At 42.5% G+C, this 20,085-nt stretch overlaps 1 protein-coding gene across 2 annotated transcripts in view; it reads left to right on the forward strand.

Annotated features, from left to right (window-relative positions):
- Window positions 1-583: 583 nt before the first annotated feature.
- Susd6 (sushi domain containing 6) overlaps window positions 584-20,085 on the forward strand; it is a 373,726-nt gene continuing 354,224 nt past the window's right edge. For both annotated transcript variants that reach the window (XM_051148435.1, XM_051148428.1), the window contains exons 1-2: window positions 584-1,049; window positions 1,163-1,395. In XM_051148435.1, coding sequence (XP_051004392.1) covers window positions 1,257-1,395 — 139 coding nt within the window. In that variant the 5' untranslated portion in view covers window positions 584-1,049; window positions 1,163-1,256. The remainder of the gene's footprint in view (window positions 1,050-1,162; window positions 1,396-20,085) is intronic.

Consider the following 20,085-nt stretch of genomic DNA (forward strand, 5'->3'; position numbering starts at 1 on the left):
TTTTGAGTACCTCATAAACTAGAATATATGAGTAGCTGGTAAATCAACTGAAGAAAGCAGGCCCACTTTATAATGTGTCATCAACTCAACATCTTCTCCAAAGACATTTAGAAAACAATCTTTAAATTCTTGACTACTGACTGGTTTTATTTGTTTGTTTGAGGCAGGGTCTCACTGTATAGTCGTGGTTGATCTAGAATTCCTATGTAGACCAGGTTGGCCTTGAACTTACAGAGGTCTCCTTGCCTCTTCCTCGAGAACATTGAGATTAAAGCCAGCACACTGCTTGTTTTTGTGGGTGGTGGTGTGCCCCCCTCCCCCGCCAGACAGGCTTTCTCTGTGTGTATTCTTGGCTGTCCTGGACTCTTAGGTCAGGCTGGTCTCATTCACAGAGATCCATCTGCCTCTGCCTCTTGAGTTCTGGGATTAAAGGTGTATGCCACCACTGCCCAGCCATTTTTTTTTAAATGATATTTCTTTCTACTCTTCAGAAATCAGCCTGAACCAGAATCAGTGGTGGGGCCAATTAGCAGCTACAACCTGTCTTCTACACCCCCATTATAGTCAGGGATAGTCAATAGAGTGTCACCCCTCTGGTCACGGGTGTGTGGGTTGAGCCTTGAATAGTTTTGAGATTCATGGCCGGCAAGTCAGATGCTCAGCCTCTGATAGGTTAAGCCTCTGTGGCCTTAGCTCCTGTTGCTGCATTCCTTCTCTAGGCGGTGTAGTTATTCCTTTAAGACATGTGCTCACTCTGTTTTTCTTTTTGGTTAGCTGAAGTTGCTTTAAGGCCAAGTGACATAGGTGTAGCATCTCTGTGTCAACAGCTGATTTCGGCTGGAGCCCATAGGCAGAGCAAGCAGTCTCTGAAAGCAGCACTGACCTGGCTGGCCATGCAGGTGATGTCCAGCTGAGCTGGAACTGTCCTCTGACCCTTTTTGCTAGGGTCTGTCTCTTCGATCAGATTTTGACAACAGCTGGCGGCAAGCTTTGGCAGCTCCCCAGGCAGACTTGAAAACCCACTTCTGTGCTTGTCTCTTCTCTTGGCAGTAAGGATTCAGTTGCTAGAATTCTTCCACCTTCCTTATAGAATGCTTGCTTCTAATCAACTTATGACTGAAAATTTTACTTTACTTAAGTCTTGTTTGTTTGTTTGTTATAGGTGAAGCTACCCCTAGTTGGCTTTAGGATTCCTCTGGATTTTAAAGTCATTCTTCAAAAAAAATAAATAAAAACAAACCTTGGACGGATAAAAGATGTGCCATGGCAGGATAGCACCAAAGAGCAGCTCAGTGTTTGTTGTGACCTCCGTGGGACATGGAGTATTCCTTCAGCTGGTGATCCTTAGCACCCTGCTGGGAGATGGATTCGCCTTTGGAGATGGATTAGCCTCAGGTAAGTTCAGACCTGCCTTTTGTGTGTGGGAGGGGAAGACTTTATACCAGGGTTTCTTTTTGTCAGGCACTTTAAGAAGAGTGTTTTGTTTTGTTTTGTTTTGTTTTGCTTTTAAAGTCTGGTATGTATAGCAGGAAGCCAGATCTTAGAGCCTAATGAGCCAATAGAACAAGGTGAGGGACCCTGCTGGTGATTATATTATCGCCTTTTCCTCCAGTTGTTGGCATCTTCAGGCAAGAGAAGCCTAGGATGCAGGGCATGATATACAAGGAAGGGAATAAACCGGATGGAGTTAGACTGCCTGTGTTCAGACCCATTCCTATTTCTACCTATGATCCTGAGCAAATCACTCTGTTACTTTGAATTTCTGCCTTCCTTGGCTGCAGAGTGGGTTAATAACAGTACTTACCTCACTGAGAGTTATAAAGGTATTAATGCTGCATAGTAAAACACTTAATGATGCTCACTCTGGTGTTTTCTTGTTTTTCTATGCCTCTGCTCAGCCCAGTACATAGTAGACATACTGTATCTTAGTGAATATGGCCTTGTAACTGATGCTAACATTGTGATTTTAGGCAAAGCCACTTAACTGTCCCAAAGCTCAGTTTCTTCATGTGTTAAATGAAAGGGCTGTTCTGAATGACCTTGAATGTCATTTCTAGCTCTTCAGTCTGGATTTTCATGACTCTGAGAGCTTTTTTATTGAGGATGATAAGATGGAATGGTCCTAAGAGAGGCTGAAAATACAGGAGTGAGCCATTTTGAATTTGTTGATCCTTGATGCGTTGACAGTACTTTAAAGTCCTTTATCACTTCACTTTGTACAATCCAGACCTGGCATCCTTCCCAAAAAGCACATATTTGGATGTGCTCAGCAGGCCATTGACTGGCATGCCAGAACCATCTCTGTATCTGTGATTCCTAGTGTAACCATGGATCTTCAACAATAATGGAATTCTTGCCACAGTTCTTTAGAAAGATCTAGATAACTGTTTTCTTGGATTTGTTCCCTGGAGAGGGATTGCAGAGCTAATCTGGAAGGGGACTTTAGTGGTGACGAGGCGCATTATGTGTGCCTGTGGACTTCTCATAACTCATTGCTATTTCTTCCATTATCATTTCTATAACCTTCTTACCCATACATACTAGTAATAGGCTACTTTTAGCATTATTCTGAATTGTTGAGAGAAATAGTTACTGATTCTGTTGTTGTGTTACAGATTTCCATATCACGTACATACTTCCTTTTCTGTTCCCCTCCTTTTGCCCTATTCTGGGCCATACGTTTCCTTCTTAGCCATGAGGAGCCCTAGTACAATCCCTGATATCATTGATGATTGGGATTCCTTCATAGTATGGGATCATGCTTGTATGAAAAGGAAAAGACCCGACTGTGCCAGGTCTCTAGAAGTGATAGGTACAGAAACACAGTGTAAAAGCTGCCATCCCTTATTGCTCTTAACTCTAGAGCAGAAGCTAGCAAATTGTGGCCTCTATGCTAACCCCTCTCCCACCACTATGTAGCCAGAGCTAGTCTGGAAAACTTGATATAATGCTATAATGCAGGTTGGCCTTGAGCTTGAGGTTCTCTTTCCTCTAACTCCTTAGTGCTGAGATTACAGGTATGTATACCACCATGCCTAGCTTGCTATCTGCTTTGTATGACCTGCATGCTAACTATATTTTTAACTTGTTAAAAACAAAAAACAAAACAAAACAACAACAACAAAAAAAGAAAAACAGGGGGCTGGAGAGATGGCTCAGAGGTGAAGAGCACTGGCTATTCTTCCAAAGGTCCTGAGTTCAATTCCCAGCAACCACATGGTGGCTCACAACCATCTATAATGAGATCTGGCGCCTTCTTCTGGTGTACAGGCACACATGCAGGCAGAACACTATACAAATAATAAATAAATCTTTAAAAAACAGAAAAGTAATATTTTGTGACATATAGAAATTATATGAGATTTTTGTTTGTTTTTGTTTTTCGAGACAAGGTTTCTCTGTGTAGCCCTGCCTGACCTGGAACTCGCTCTGTAGACCAGGTTGCCCTTGAACACAAAGAGATCCACCTGCCTCTGCCTCCCGAGTGGTGAGATTAAAGCTGGCTGCTTATTCTTAAATATATTGTCCGTGGCTACTTTTGTGTTATAATGGAAAAAGTTAAATAGGTATAGTAAAAACCAGTGGCTAAAGAATTTGGCTCTTAGCTGGGCGTGGTGCACCTCCTTTAATCAGATGCAGAGGCAGGTGGATCCTCTGTGAGTTTGAGGCCAGCCTGGTCTACAGAGCTAGTCCAGGACAGTCCAGGCTCTATGTAACAGAGGAACATTGTCTCAAACAACAACAGCAACAACAAAAAGAATTTGGCTCTTTGCCTGTAATCCCAGCATTTAGGAGATTGAGGCAAGGGGATTTTTTATGAGTTTAAGGCCAGCCTGGGCTTTAGAGTGAGACCCTGTGTCAGACAGACAGACAGACAGACAGACAGACAAAAGATTTGGTTCTTTATTGTTTTGTATCCTTCTGCCTAGAACAGTTAGCCTAGAACAAATGCTGCTCAGTAGGTGTGTGCTTGAGTGGGACAAATGTCAGAGCTGGAAGAAAGGGTAAACTCAGCCAGATTTCAGAGGTTGTACATTGGCCTGAGCTCTTACAGCTAAAGGTAGGGCCAGAAACAGAACCTGGATTAGTGCCTAGGACACCACGGCAGCCTGCCTCTCCCAGGACTTCCCCTGGGAAGCTGCCCTAGCGTGTTAGGCAGCAATGTTGGTAGCAGAGGATTGACGTCTTTAGCCCCTTTAGTTTCATTATGTCATCTTACCCACTCCACCCTCCTTTTTATTGCGCTATACTTTCTTCCTTCCATTTCCCACCCCATTTTCCATCTTCCCACCTCCTGCGTTCCATTCAATGTTTCAGGCTGGCTAGATAAAGGGATTATTATTCTTCAATATGGAAAAACTATCTGTTTATAATGTGGGCCCAGACTAGAATGGAAAAGTTGAGCTGTTTTCTTTCCCCTTCTCATTGCAAAGATTCTTTCCTCTCCTACACCCTAACATTCAAGTCATTTTATTCCTCATAAAATGCATACTTTCAGGCCAGGAAGTGGTGGTACATGCCTTTAATCCAAGGCAGAGGCAGGCAGATCTCTGATTTGAGGCCAGCCTTGTCTACAAAGTGAGTCCAGGGCAGCCAAGGCTACACAGAGAAACCCTGTCTCAAACAACAACAACAACAACAAAAAACTCAAAACAAAACAAAAATGTGTACTATCTGGGAGCAGAGTGCAGAGAGGGAGAAGGGGCCTCACCATTACTAAGATCCAGTGTCTTGTCGGACAGCAGTGGTGCACGCCTTTAATCATAGCACTTGGGAGGCAGAGGCAGTAGGATCTCTGTGAGTTCAAGGCCAGCTTGGTCTACAGAGAGAGTTCCAGGACAATTAGAGCTGTTACACAGAGAAACCCTGTCTCAAAAATAAATAAATAAATAAATAAAATAAAAAATCCAGTGTCCTAAGTTACTGCCAATGTTTTCCCTCTATAAAGTAAGTTCTAGAGGAGGGTAATACTAACCTTTGTCCTGAGCACACCTGCATGACTGTGATTGCCACGGGCATGGTGCTAAATATGCTCACCAGGAAACCAAGACTCTCAGATAAACTGAAACTAAAGAAAGGCAGTTCCTTTCAGGAAAAGCCTTTGCTTCCCGTGTGTGTGTGTGTGTGTGTGTGTGTGTGTGTGTGTCTGTGTGTGTGTGTGTGTGTCTGTGTGTGTCTGTGTGTCTGTCTGTTTTGCATGTAGAATGTGTGAGTGCATGTACTTGATCATATGCATATCGAGGTCAGAACAAGACAACTAGTGTCTTCCTCTATCCTACTATCCTACTCCTAAATTGCCTCTCACTGAACTAGAAGCTCTGTTTTGGCTAGGTGGTGAGCCAGTGAGCTCTCAGGAGCCCCTTGTCTCTACCTTACAATATAGACACACATTTTATAGCCTTTTTTTTTTTTTTTTTTTTTTTATGTGGATGGTAGGCATTCTAATTCAGGTCCTTGGGTCTTAAAACTTGCATAACAAGTGGTCTTAACATATTAAACCATCTCCTCCAGATCCCGCCCTCTTGATTTTTTACCTGTTTTTGTAGGTGCTCCTGAAAACCCATTGCAGAGATATCTGAAGAAGTATTTGTCAGCTACATAGCCTTCTAGCAGTGGACTCTATTAGACAGTAGGCATGCTCCTGTGTCATGTACATCCATGGCTGTGAAACCCACTGGACCGTAGGCCATGCCTTCCCCAGACGCATTGTGTGACCCTGCCCTCTGATTATAAAGTCACTTGGAGTTTGGCTGTAATTTCAGGTTAAACAGAAAATAATCATATGTACAGAGGCACTTGAGAGTTCTAGGGTAAAATTACATCATGTTTGGGGTTTGAGTTCCATAGCCATCCTTCTTTCCTGCCCTGTTTTCCATCTTCTCTTACTCACCCTTTAAGGTTTTTGAGACAGTCTCAACTTTGTAGCCAGGCTGACCTTGAATTAGTGATCTTTTGTCTCAACTTCTCAAGTGCTACGATTACAGATGTGTGTTATCATACCTAGATGTTGTTTTTCTAATCTATAACTCAGGATTTGGAATTATACTAGCAAAAGTAATAGAGAAGCATTAATAAAAGGCCAGATTTTCCCCTGGTCTCTTCTTTTAAATGGAGAAGATTATTGGAGATTCCTTTTTAGCTGTAGCAGAGGAAGTGCATCTTGTTATGCCGAAACACAATTCATGGCCTTCATGGAAGGCCAGAATTAAAAGCAAAATGTGTACATATGCGACCCAAACTACCTTTTTTGTACTAGAGAGGAGCTAGGACCTTGCTGTTGTGCAGTCTCTCCCAGTTCTCTCTCTCTCTCTCTCTCTCTCTCTCTCTCTCTCTCTCTCTCTCTCTCTCTCTCTCTCTCTCTCTCTCTCTTTCTCTCTTCTCTCTCTCTCTCTCTCTCTCTCTCTCTCTCTCTCTCTCTCTCTCTCTCTCTCTCTCTCTCTCTCTCTCCCTCCTTGATCTGAAGACAACTGAAGTATGACCTTGGGCAAATCACTTAACTTCTTCACACCGCTCTTAAAGAGAAACAACAGCCTTTAAGAATGTCAGGTTGGTGTGTTGTATAGATTAATAAAAGTGATTGTAGGGCACCTGACATATACAATGTGATGTAACTTCTAAATGACAGCAGAGTTGTCATATGACCTACCATTGAGTCACACTGCACAGGAGACTTTGTGAAGACAACACCTTTGCTCTCATGAAAACATGGAACTGAACACCCAGAGTCACTGTTTGTTCAGGTTAAGCGATTTGGAGCAGGTGTTAAATTTCACCTGACCGGTGAGGAAGGGTTGATCACTTTTGTCATTTAGAAAGTTCATGTTTTCACAGTTTGATAGTCTCAATTGAACTGACCTGATGTCTCAGATTGAAAATTTTGCTTTGCATTCTCTGTCCTGAAGATATTTACTGACAAACTCAGTATTTTCTTTGTTTCTAGTCACCCCCTCCCCATGTTGCCATGATGCATAAGATCATGTTAAGCATCACAGTTCATACTATACAATTTTAAGATAGTGGGAAAAGCAGCCATCTGCATTTCTACACAGTAGAGTGAGAAAGAAAAGTACTTAGTTTTTGTTAAAGATAAAAGTTGTTGAGAGCCAGGTTCTCTATGATAGTATGTAGCTTTGGCCCTAAGCACTCCTGTGTCAGAGAGGTATTAGCAGAGCTCCTTGCCTGGCTCGTCTCACCATCTCAGAAGGACCTGAGTTAGAAAATGTACACCAAGCTGGGAATGGTAGGGCAGCAGATAGGAAATGTATGTAAGGAATGCTATTTCTGTGTCACATGGAGAGAGGAACTGAGGTGGGTTTGGGGTAGCTTACTTGAACACATAATTGCAAGTGGTATTTGTGTTCAGTCTGACTCTGTTCGTCACTGCTGGTGTCGGCCAGCTTGTACTGCGTGGTAGGTGTCCTTGGACCCATTCCTTAGGTTATCTGATTCAAAGGCTTAGACCAGCCTTCAGGGACTTGTTCTGACCCTATCTGTTTTCTTTCTTTGTGGATAGAAAGGATACAGGAGTCATCTCTGGCTTACTGTGTTTCCCTCTGAAGTTGTGTTCTCACCTACAGTGGCCCTTGATTATTTGGTTCCAGTTTAGGCCTAGGGTTTGCCAGGGTAGCTCTATTCTTAGAAAGGAACAATGGGGTCCATAGCAGAGTGTTTCTAAATGAGGATGCAGTTCCCAAAACATTCACAAAGCACCTTCCTGTCAGCTGCAAACTCTACTGACAAAAGTGATGTAATCTCCCCATGGGACAATTACCTGTGACTATAAAAAGACTTGGGGATTGTGGTAGGAGGCTGGATAAGTCATTGCTAGGTTTGTTGAACCCTGATGTCATGAAAGATACTGTGAAATTACTCTCCACAGCCTAATTGTAGCATGTTTAGAACATTTAGGTACATGGTACCTTTGTACTATCTTTCTAACAAATAAGACCTGAGCCCACCACATGGACTACCTGCCTGCATCTCAGTTGGTTTAAAACCATTTAAACCCTCATTCAACAGAAACTCCCATCTGTTCAGCAATGGTATTCCTTTACTCTTGTCTAATGTGTTAACTTGTAGGTTTTTGGTTTTGTTTTTGCTTTTAACCTGTCCATTGTGCTAAAAAGGAAAGAAGAAAATAAATTGAGCTGGCAATCAGAGTCTCTAATGATTATGGGTAGATATCCAGATGAATTCTTTGTGTTACCTCCTACGCACTGGAAGATTCCATTCTTCTTTGTCACTCCAGAGTATAAGCTGCCAGAGGGTGTGAGCAGCTTCCTACTCCAGGTGGCTTATGTTGCTGTGGCTAGGTGCCAGTTGGTCAGCCAGGCATGAGTAGCCTGCCTGGTGTTTACCTTTGGGGCCCAGAAGGACAGCAGTGTTTAGAAGACAGCCTTTCTATGGTGCCGGGTGAATGAGAACTTCATTGGTAGCTTTCCTTAGCTCTTGATCATCTAGCTCATGTGAGCAAATTAAATACAAAGAAATTTAAATTCACAAGAGGATAAGTGTATATTAATTGTTTCAGGTGATTGTTCTTAGAATTTCTTTGCATAGAAGTGTGAATTGTTCGGATGGATTCAGCTTATGTGTACCTTCAGTAGCAGCACTCATAGAGCCACTGAGGTCAGTGGTATTTATCATGTGTAGCTATCATTTGGCATAATTCCCACCTTGTGTTTTAGAGAAGCACAATAGACATTAAAAACATGAATTCCAGAGCCAGGTTATGTCTGCTTGAGTATTTCTTCTGTTCCTTGCTGTCCATGTTACTTGGGGTAATTTTCCTTACCCTATTCTGTATTCTCCGAGAATAGTGATATAATAATACCAACTTTGTACAGTCATTGTGTGGCTTAAATAAAATGGCATGTACAGAGCATTTGGAACATTATCTGGGACACAGAGAAGCAGTTCTTTATTCAGAATTCAAACTCAAGCACTGGTTGATGCCATTGTACACTTCAGCTTTTATGATGCCTCAGTCCATTAGTTCAGACATCATACATAAGGCGAGATGTATCTCTAATGCTCTGTTTGAGCCCATTAAGTACAGTACTAAGAAGAGTTAGGCCCCTTATAGTCATGCAGTTTCCTTAACTGTCTAAATTACAGAATATTGCACGTTGGCATCTTATACATTAGCACAAATTTGAAAGAGTGGGTGATGCTTTGGGTGACCTAGGTGACCCCACAGTAAGCCTTCAGTGGTATTATATCTTGTTCAAATTTAAGAGCTATGGTTTGTTAGGACCTTGGGAGTCATTTTTGAAACTTTATATGTTGAATTTCAAAACGCCATTAAGAAGTTTATATCACAAGCACAGTGATACAAATAAAGAATTACATTTTAAAAGATCCCCACACACATTTGGAAGAATTGATCTCCACTTGATTTTTTTTTTTTTTTTTTTTTTTTTTTTTTTTTTTTTTTTTTTTTTTTGTCTTTCTTTTTTGAGACAGAGCCTTTATTATTAGCCTGAAACTCAGTCTTCCTGCTGTGATCATAGAAGTAGGCCTGTAATGCCTGGCTTCTAATTTTCTTAACTGTGTTTTTTAAGTTTATTGGTGTTCCTTTTTTAAATTTAGTGTTTGTGTGTTTAGCATGTGTATTTATGGGTGTGTATGCACATGGAGGCCTGAAGTTGATGTGTGGAGTCTGCCTTGATCACTGTCCACAGTATTCACTCGTCCCGGGTCTCTTCTTACTTACCAATCTGACTAGTCTAGCTAGCCAGCTTGTTCTGGAGAATCCTTCATTTCTGCCTTCCTGATTCTGGAGTTAACAGGTAGGCCTTTATGCTCACCTAGCATTAACAAGGGTTCTAGAGATCCAAATTTTAGTCTTCACACATGGACAACAAGCACTTTAACCACTGAGCCAGTTTTCCAACCCAGAATTCTTAATTTTAAGAACCTTTTTTACCTAGATTATTTGACATTTCCAGAGATAGAGGTTTCCCTTTGTAACTCAACTTGTTAGCTTTAACAATAGCTGCATATTAAAGTACAATTGTTTAGCCATTCAAAATTCCAGGCAGCAATACAGGGAAGATAAGTGGATTTCCTTCAAGTCCCCCTAACCCCCCAACCCCCACAATGTGTTTTTGAGTGTAAAAGTATTTTTGACATTGCAGCTCTTAAGGAAGGCACAAATGGGTTTCAGGAAGTTAGGACTGAGTACAGCAAGGTTACAAAATCTGCTATAGCCTTTATTATTCTGAGTAACAAGGAACACTTTGTGAAATGTAGAGGATGAGGACAGCTCATCCTCTAGAGAGGATGGGACATGTGTTGTCACTGGCTTGAGTTCTGACAGTTCAGCCTTGTTGACTCAGGAATGGCTGGGGGCACAAGCCTGTAGTTGAGACTACTGCCTACAGAGAAGGACTGAGTGGCCATGATTGGCAGCCTGGCTGTGTTTCCTAAGTGTGGGGCTAGTTGCAGAAGGATTAGGGTCAAATGGCAGGAATGCCTCTCTCTTCTTTCAAGTTGCTCACACTACTTTGGAAGTTGGGGTACAAAAGACCCCAAGATGTTTAGAGCCAGTATAGCTCACTTAGGCTCGCTGACAGCTATTCACAGTAACTCATGCTTGCCAATTCCTGGACTGTGAAGTTAGCTAGAGACTTTCTTAGGCATGTAGATCTCTGCTTTATATCCCTACAAATGAGGCAGTTTGGTTTTCTGAGCATTTATTTGAGCTTTTTGTTTTTTGAGGTCATCTATACTTAAGTTTCTCAGTGTTCGGTTCTTCTTTTCCCTTTTGGCTTTATATGAGTTTACCCTTACACTCACTGAAGGACAGGACAAAGTTTCATGTTGTTCTTTTGCTGCACCCAGGCCAATATCCATCACACCTGTGTTCTGGGGAAAGTCCACCTGGGTGGTGTTACTTCACTGTGGGTTGTCCTCTGTCTGAGGACAAGCAGAACTAAGTCTAAGGCTCATAGGTAGTAGCAGAATGGGGACCTCCCTGTTGGTTTATGGTTCCTGGTGAGATCTTTGTCCCCAGCTTTCTGGCAAGGAAGTTGAGAAGCATATGAACATATTTTCAGGCTTTGGGAATGTAGGTGGAGGGGAAAGAAGAGAGCCTTAGTCAGATCCCAGAATCCATTGTAGAATGGGCTGATTTGCAGCCTGGGGAGGGATCTTGAAGCCCAACATGGATCCTTTTAGTTCTGGAGTAGAGAAAAGGAGGAGGAGAAAGGAAAAAAGTAGAGAAGGGAGGGGAAGGAGAGAGGAGTAAAAGGAACAGGGAGAGGAAGACCTTCATTGTTCCCAGAGTGGAGGGGAGAGGTCAGTAGAAAAAACATGAAAACCATCGCATCTCCTTCCTCACGCTAAAGAGTAAGGCTGGTACAGTGTCGTTTGAATGACGTTGGCTTTACATCTTTACCCATACACTCCTCTTCTTCTGGCTACTTAGCCTTTGTCCCTAAAGGTCAAGGCTAAGGAACAACACCTTCAAGCCTATTCTCACCCTATTCTTCCTAAAGCTAGAATCCCATGTTTTCCTGCCCTCCCACACATCTCTTTATCCTGCAATGTCCAGTTCAGAGTCACCTCCTTCATAGGACACCACCTATCCCTTATCACTTAAGGGTTTGAATGAGAAATGTCACCCATGGGCTCAGATATTTGAACACCTGGTTCTAGTTGGTGGTGCTGATAGGGGAGGTTTAAGTGGTGCAGCCTTGGTGGCGAAAGCACATCACTAGGTTGGGAGATGCTTTGAGAGTTTATCCACACCCTTCTTCAGTTTGCCTTCTTGATGATCTGTGTGTCAGTTGCTACCATCCTCTGGAACCGTAAGCCAAAGTAAACTCTTCCTTAGGTTGGTTGTGCTCATAGTATTTTATCCCAGCAACAGAAATGTGAATTCATAGCATCTAAGGAAGGAAAATAGGCTTTGTTGTATGTCTATACTCAGGTGGAATTAACAAGATTCTTTAGTCCTAGTCCTTTCTCCTAGGGGAATGTTAGCATTTCCCCCAGGAATAGAATTCTAATGCTTGGCTTTCTTTGATTTGAAAGGATCAGCCAGTTTGATAAGACTTACTAAAGTGTGGCCTTGGAAAACTGGAACTTTTTGTTTTGAAGATTATGATACATAGTATTAAAACCCTAATGACCATGTGATGCTTAAGTACTTGATGGGGTTTAGAATCACCATGGAAATATCTGGGTGTGTTTGTCAGGACTTTACTAGGTTAGATTAATTGAAGTGGGAAGACTCACCCTAAGTGTGAGTGGCACTATTCTCTAGGCTGGGGTTCCAAATCTGAATAAAAAGGAGAAAGGGAAGTGAGCAGCAGTGCCCACGGCTCTCTGCTTCTGACTGATTGCTTGACAGGACTGCTTCTGCAGCTGACTGGTTGCAGTAGAAACAGCTTTATCACAGTCTCGCCAGCAGCAACAATGGACCATTTCCTCAAACTGTGAACCAAAACAAAGCCGTTCTTTATGTTGCTTTTGTCGGGTATTTTGTCAGAGCAACAAGACAAGTAACCCAGACTCGCCAGAATTGCTGTGAAACAGTTGGGGTTAGTGTTTTCATAATCAGCACTGAGTCTTTTATTTAAAGGGTGTGTTGACAGAGGTAGGCAGGAAGGGATACAGGGAGAGGTATGTAATGGCAAGGAGGGCTTTCTGGGACCCAGATACTGAACTGGTTTGTGATAAAAGCTGTCACTTACCATCTCGTGAGATCATCAGTGGTACCGGTAGCCGTAGCCTGTCCTTTGATGAAGGCAGAGCTGTGCTATAGCACTCTGATGACTCTACAAGGGTGTGATGAGTACTTGGCTAGGCTGTGCACTACTGTGAACTATGGTAGTCTATGTGACATCTGCTCTGGTGAGGAAATCAAGCACTACACTGGAGTACACATAGAAGGGACTCCTAACAAAGATTAGGGCAGTCGTTGAGAGGCTTTTCTAGGGGAGAGACCTTAAGGCAAACAGGAGTTAGTAGGCAGAAGAGGCAAGATGGCATAGGATAGTTAAGAATGCCGTCTCCTCGGCCAGGCTGGCTGGTATAAATCCTAGTTTTAGCCATGAACACCGTATGTCATTTTGAACTAGATTGTGAAACTCTGTTCTCAGAGGTTGACTCTGTAATGGTAGAATGGTACTGCACACACCAGGTGAGATGCTGGCAGAGATAAAATGTTTGCAGTTAAGGTAGCAGACCACAAGCTAGTGGTGGGGACCTTGGAAGAGAAGAAAGTAACATGTGTGTCCTTCTCTCAGAACTTGTCAGGTTGCTGTGTGTTTAATACTTTGGGGTATGGTGGGATGTGGGATGGTGCGTATGCTTGTGGAAGCCAGAGGGTTGGTTAACTTTGGTTGTCTTACTTGTTGCTCCTGATTTTTCTTTTTTAAAAAGGGTCTGTCATTTAGCCTGGAACTTTATAAATCCATCTAGGCTGGGTGGCCAAGTGAAGTCCAGGGATCTACCTGTTTCTGTTTCCTCGACACTGGGATTATAGGCACATACCATCACATCTGGGTTTTTAATTGGGTACTGGAATCTGAACTCAGGCCCTTATGTTTTTATACCAAACACTTTACCAATTGAGACATCTTCTTAGCACTCCATTCTACTTCTGTTAAAACTGGTATCCAGAAAAACAGAAACAGAACCCCAACTAGAATCCAGACACTGAATCCCTAAACTGAAGAACTCATTGCTGTGGTTAGTGAATGTACGATCACCTTCATTTTGGTGGAATACGTTGAGAAACTGAAGTTTCCAGGAAGAAAATTGGTGGCTGACAGTAGCCTGAAACATTCACAAGTTTAGACCACACAGCACCAAAGAACAGTTTAGTGTCCTTCTGCAGAAAGGCAGGAGGCTGCTGGTGGAAACAGATACCTTTCCCAGCAGTTGTCAGGGCTGAAGAGGTAGAGGAGGAGCAGACTCTTCTGTAGCATCTGAAGGATTACAGTGGAAGAAAAACACAGGCCAAGGAATTGAATCTAAACAGGGAAATGGAGAGGGTTAGAGAAGATAAGTTTAAGTACAAGTTGTGGGAGACAATTGAGGATGATAAGATTGGTAGCTGGGCTTCTGTTTCCCCTTGAGACAGGAAGCTGCAGGCTCATTTGTGCTGCCTTTCCAGACTGCCTTAGGGAAGAGTCCAAATAGGTCCTTCTTCTCCATCCTTTCCTACTACAGCTCAACCAGCCTGTGGAGACATGCCTGACAAGGCTGTCTTATTTCTCTGATGCACCATGAGGAGTCCCCTGTGGATCTTGAATTCTTTGGGGAGGCCAAAGGATGTGGGAGGTTCTTACTTGGTTAGGAAAGAGAGAATACTGAAGGTGCCATCTGGCCCATATGGGTGTGTTCCAGAAGTCATCATTTGAGATCTGCACTACTGGAGTAATTGGGGAAGTAGGGCTAAGACGGCTCTATTTGTTGTTTTCTAGGTTGCAGAGAACTACCTCAGCAGAGATGTCTGGGGTTTCTTTAGGATGGTAAAGGAGCCCATTCTTCCATGTTTTGTTTTTAGTACCTTATTAGGAAGTTCAGAGGCTTTGTGGTTCAATTGGCCCTTCTCCTTCCATTCAGAAAATTGGTTACTAGGCTGTTCTAACAAGTATAATGTTGGCTTTTTATGTGCTGGGTCACAAGAATGGCTTTTGTGGCTAGTCATTTTTAATATATGTTTTATTTGGAGGGTATTAAAGTTAGTCTATAATGTCTAATGTTAAAAAGCAAGTTGGTTGCAGGTAAATGCAGGAGTAGTTAAGCTTGTGAATAAGGAAACTTATAATGTGTGTGTATATCAGTGGTGACTAAACTTTAAGAGTATAGTCCTGTGGAATTATAATTACAGGGAATTATTATACTTTTTTTTCCCTTTCAGTCAACATCTCTTTTCTGGATTAATCTCAAGCTAGTTTGCAGACTAAATCTATTGAATATATCTACAACTGTAATGATTTCTCACTTCTAGGAGTAAAGAAGGTAAGAGAAGAAAGGGAAAGGATGTTGAAAAGCATTTTAAAACATCTTAAAATTAGTATTTAGTATGTGTGCCCATATGAAAACAGGTGTTGCAGAGAGAGGCCAGAGGATCAGATCCTCCTGGAACTGGAGTGACAGGCTGTTGTGAATTGTCTGGTTTGGATGCTGGGAACTAAACTCGGGTACTCTGGAAGAGCAATATATGCTCTTAACTGCTGAGCCATCTCATTTCTTCAGCTCTCTGAATAATTTTTCCCCATGGACAATGGTCATACCAGACAAGGGTATTGCTGTCAGGACTTTGAATCTAACATCTCTTTTCCTGTTGGGAATGAATGAATCCTGTTGTGGGGCTGGAGAAACAAGAGTCCAAGAAGACTGTCTATGGAGTAAAGCCCACAGAGTTCAGGCTGTGGTTAAGTATCTGAGATGCTAGATTATCGCAGTATGGGCTTCCTAGCATACATCTATGAAACCCACTCTCTGTCCTGGTGTGTGCCAAGATGTGTCAGGGGCCACAACACTTCCCATGATGAAATCTCTATGGATAGGAATAGAATTTTTCCTCAATGAATGTCCTATGCCACTTTTGTTGATGAACAAATACTTAGCCACCACAGATATGATTTGAGCAGAATGGCCTCATGCCAAATCTCTAGTTATAGAGACACTTAGGCCCACTGGCCCTCCTGTGACCCACCTGGAAGCTAGTCTCTCAGTTAAAAGCTGGCGAGGCCCTTTAGGTGGGGTTGGGTGTCAGGCATCAGATTTTTTTTTTCCCTAAGTCCGTGCTTTCTACCCTTTATTCAGGTCTTAAAGGACTTCTCCATCATCACCTTGCATACTTTGAGCTCTTAGTGTGTGGAACTCAGAGTGTCCATCAAGATGGCTTTGAACTCAGAAATATTAAAGGTGTGTGAGACACTGCACCTACCACTTTTTGTTCTTTTGTGTGGTCTTGTGTAAAAGGAACTTTTATTCTCATTTCAGTGTTGTCTCAGAAGATTACTGCCTCTGTCTGCCAACCTAGGCCTAGTCATGAAAGTTTCTAGCCTCCGTACAATCTAACCTAGGCCTGGAATGTTTTCAGCCTATGAGACTTACTGCTTAGTAAGTTCACCTTCCTTTCTTATTTTTACTGAGCTCTGGGCTGGCTACTTCAACTCAGCTGTCCTGGCTCAAACTCCTCTCCCAGCTGACTTATTCAATCTTGCTTCTCTCTCAGCCCCTGAATTGTTCTGCTTGGCTTCAAACTAACTCCAGCAACCTTTTCTAATCCTCTGACTCCTCATTCTCTGGCTTATTCAGACTTCACCTGAGATCTCTCTCTCTCTATATATATATTATAATACTGTCCCAATAAAACTACCTCCCCTCTTTCTCTCTGCATTGCCCTTTCCTCCATTTTCTCATGAGAGTTGGGCAGATCCTGTTCTGTCAAATCTTCTCTGATTTGTCACATTTTCTGCCACTCAATTAGATGTCACTTTCAAATATGGGTGCGTCCTTCTACAAACTTAACTTTACCTTTGTTGTTTGGGATTAAAGGCATGTACTGTGCCTGGGCCTAAGCTTTTCTTTACCTGAAACTTGCTCTATACCAGACTGGCCTTGAATTCAGATCTGCTTGCCTCTGTCTCCTGTATTACCAGCGTGTTTGTATTCCAGCCGGATCACACAGACCTAGAAGGTGTTTGGATGTGATCTGTTGATAGAGCAGCCATGTTCTGAACTAACATTCCTCTGCAGACTTGAGCTGACAGCACAGAAGGATATGCTGAGTTGCGAAGCTAGTCTTACTTCAGTGCAGTGAGCTAAACAAAATCTCCATGTTACTCTATCTTAAAAGGCTTACATGTGAGCAAACTAATGGGCTGACCTTACAGGTCATTTACCTCAGTGGGTCTCAGATTTGAGTGTTCATGCCCTCTGCAGTGTTTATCATACATAGACTGCTGACCTGAACAGAGCTTCTGGGATAAAGTTTGAAAGTTTTACATTTCTCCTGAGTTCTGCTGGTCTGAGAATCACATATTAAAAACCACCAATTTACACAATGTGTGAATGAACCTGTTTTACCCTAAAAGAGCAAATTGTGGTCAAATGGAGAGAGAAGAGTGTAAGACTCCTGAATCCACTCAGCAACTTAATTTTAAAACTAGGAAAATCTAAATGTTGAGAGGATCTGGCAAGTCTTTGTCTGTCTCCTCAAGATTGGTCTGGTTCTGGCAAAGTATTCAACAGAAAGGAGCCAGACCTGGTAAATCCCTGAGCTGTGTTGCCTTGGCCATTTCCTCCCACTCCTATTCTACCATTCCTGACAGACTGAGCTCTAGAAGAGTGCGTTGCAGGAGCTTGTACCCCATGGTATGAAGAAGAAGGACCTGAACTCTTTCCCAAGGGGGAATGACGCCTGTAGTGCTAAGACAGATCTCTCCCTGTGTCAGAACGTAAGCATGATGGCTGCTTGCTTTGATTTTTTTTTTTCCCAATGCAAGGTTTTTCTTTGTAGACCAGGCTTGCCTCAAACTCACCTGCCTCTGTCTCCAGAGTTCTGGGATTAAAGGCGTGCATCACCACCACCTAGCTGCTTGCTTTGACTTTTTACTGTGAGGACTGTTGATAAGCAGCACTGAATCAGAATGGCATCCAAACACGGGCTTGTCAACAGTTAAAACAAGTTGTGTGTGTTGCTTTCCTAATACTTGCTTCCAAAGAGAGGAGTGGCTTAACATGCTTGTCATATCCTCAGTCCAGATCTGAAAACCACCACACTTCATTTCAAGCCTTCACAGGCTGATGACCTGTCCTTATTTCCAAGGTGCACAGGATTGTTAGCTAACATTCCTCACTGCCTGGAACATTGTAGGATGTGTTATAATGAGCTGCAGCAACAGGAAATTGTATCTATGTCCCTCTTCTTTCTTGTAGTTTCTCCTTTAATAAGACTTGTTACAGTTAGTTGTCTTCCTCTGCCCCGCTCGCTTCCATCCTTCCCTCCTTACCCTCATACTCCATAATTCCTCCCATTCTGTCAGAGATGTGTATGTATGTGCTGTGTATTAGAAATAGACACACGTTGATCACCAGAGACCCTGTATAACTGTGTGATGTGTCCCTTTGGGGTTCTCAGTCCTTTCTCTTTTCTGCCCATGTTATCCAGGGTAGTTGTTAGTTACAGAATGTTTTGTCCTAAGGGAGTTTTCTGTTCTGCAAGTTAAGTTTGACCCTGTTTTCTGCCTTTATTTCCTGCTGGGGCCTGGTGATGTTTGTATTGGCAAGCTAAAAGGACTTCTGACTTAAAAGGAATTAACATACTGCCTCAGAACCATTGTCTGGCCCTGTCTTTCTACTCTGTGGCAAGGGAGCCAAAGAAGATTTCCCAGCCCTTGTTAATTGTTGTTATCCTCTCTGATCCAGCCTGGGCAGGGAACTCAAGCACTGACTAGCCCAAGAACTCTGTTGAAACAGGGAAAGACTGAGGTTTATTTAATTCATTTTAAGTAAAATCACCAGTCTTTTGATGATTCCATTAATTTTCTCTCTTCTGAACACCCTCTTGTTAGCAGTAATTGGAAATCCTGACTGTTTCTCATTTCCCTTACCTCACTGCTTTAATCTAGGCAGCTGGGTACTGCATTCTGCTTTTTCATCTGCTGGAAGTGTGGTTTGAAGATGATTTTAATGACTGGCTTTGGTTGGATTTCCAAAAGCTGAGATTGTTGGTGTGATTAAGTTTATTCTCCCCTGAAGCCTGGGTGGGACAGGTCATACCCACAGACTGCTCTCTTGTCCCACGAAGTATATTTGCAAGATTTTCATTGTTCATTTTTAGCACTCAACATTTGTAGACCTCCTGGTATGTGATATACTGAGTATGTTCCCAGAATCTCTCCTTGGCCCAGTGGGAATGCAGAAGCTTCAGCAGTTGAGACTCCAGCCGACTGCTGGCTACACCTGTAGTAACACCTGCAAACATTTTCACAGATGTAGTTCTAGTTCTTGTGCTTTTCCATTCTTGACTTTAAAGAAAAACAAATAATGCACCTTAGGAGGCCAGAGAAGTAACAGATAGTTGTAGCTACAGCTATGAATGTAACGCGGATTTTTGTCTATTTTATTATATTGTTATCCTTGTATTAAGCATGGCACAGTGCATACAGGATGAAGCTAGGATTTGAACCCACATCCTATCATTGTAAATCAAATCTTTTAAAAAAAGATTTATTATATTTTTATTTTATTTGTATGGATGCTTTGCCTAAATATATGGATGTGCACCATATGCATTCCTGGTACCTATGGGGGCCACAGAGGGTTTTGGTTCCCCTGGAACTGGAATTACAAGTGATTCTGAGCTGACGTGTGAGTGATAGGGACCCAGCCTTAGTCCTTTATAAGGGCAGCAAGTGCTCTTAACCACTGAGCCAGCTTCTAGCCCCTCAAATATTATTGTGGTATATCATTTTATCTGGGTGTTGTTGTTGTTGTTTGTTTGTTTTTGTTTTTTTTAAACAGGGTTTCTCTGTATAGTCTTGGCTGTCCTGGACTCACATTGTAGACCAGGCTGGTCTCGAACTCACAGAGATCTGCCTGCTTCTGCAACCCAAGTACTAGGATTAAAGGCATGTGCCACCACCACCTGGCCATTTTATCTGTTTTTAACACTGACTTCCCATGCCATTGTCTAGTATTGTTTTAATAACTTAAAATGTTTTGCTATTTTGAGACACAGTTGTATTGGGATTGAAGGTATGCACCCCTACCCCCAGCCACTCTGGGATTAAGGACCATTTGTGTGTGTCCTCTCATAGGAAGGAAGGTCCTAAAGTCTAATTGTGGAAAGGATATTAGGTAACTGCTTGACTCTCTGGAGTATAGAAAAGATGCTGAGGTTTGCATCTTCATCAGACTTACAAAAACAGTGTCATTTGAGGTGATACTTTTACCAGTCTGCTGGGCTGAGGTGATGGTAGGGGTCTTTTGCTCCACCTGAGTAGAAATTGTGGGTAGGCAATGAGAAATTCTTCCAAATGTTGTTCTCGGGCGGCATTGCTTGCCAGCAGGCTGTGGCAATAGGCCAATGGCAGCAAGTGGCACTTTGTA

The sequence above is a fragment of the Acomys russatus genome, chromosome 1 (genome assembly GCF_903995435.1).
Source record: "Acomys russatus chromosome 1, mAcoRus1.1, whole genome shotgun sequence".
Taxonomy (NCBI): Eukaryota; Metazoa; Chordata; class Mammalia; order Rodentia; family Muridae; genus Acomys; species Acomys russatus.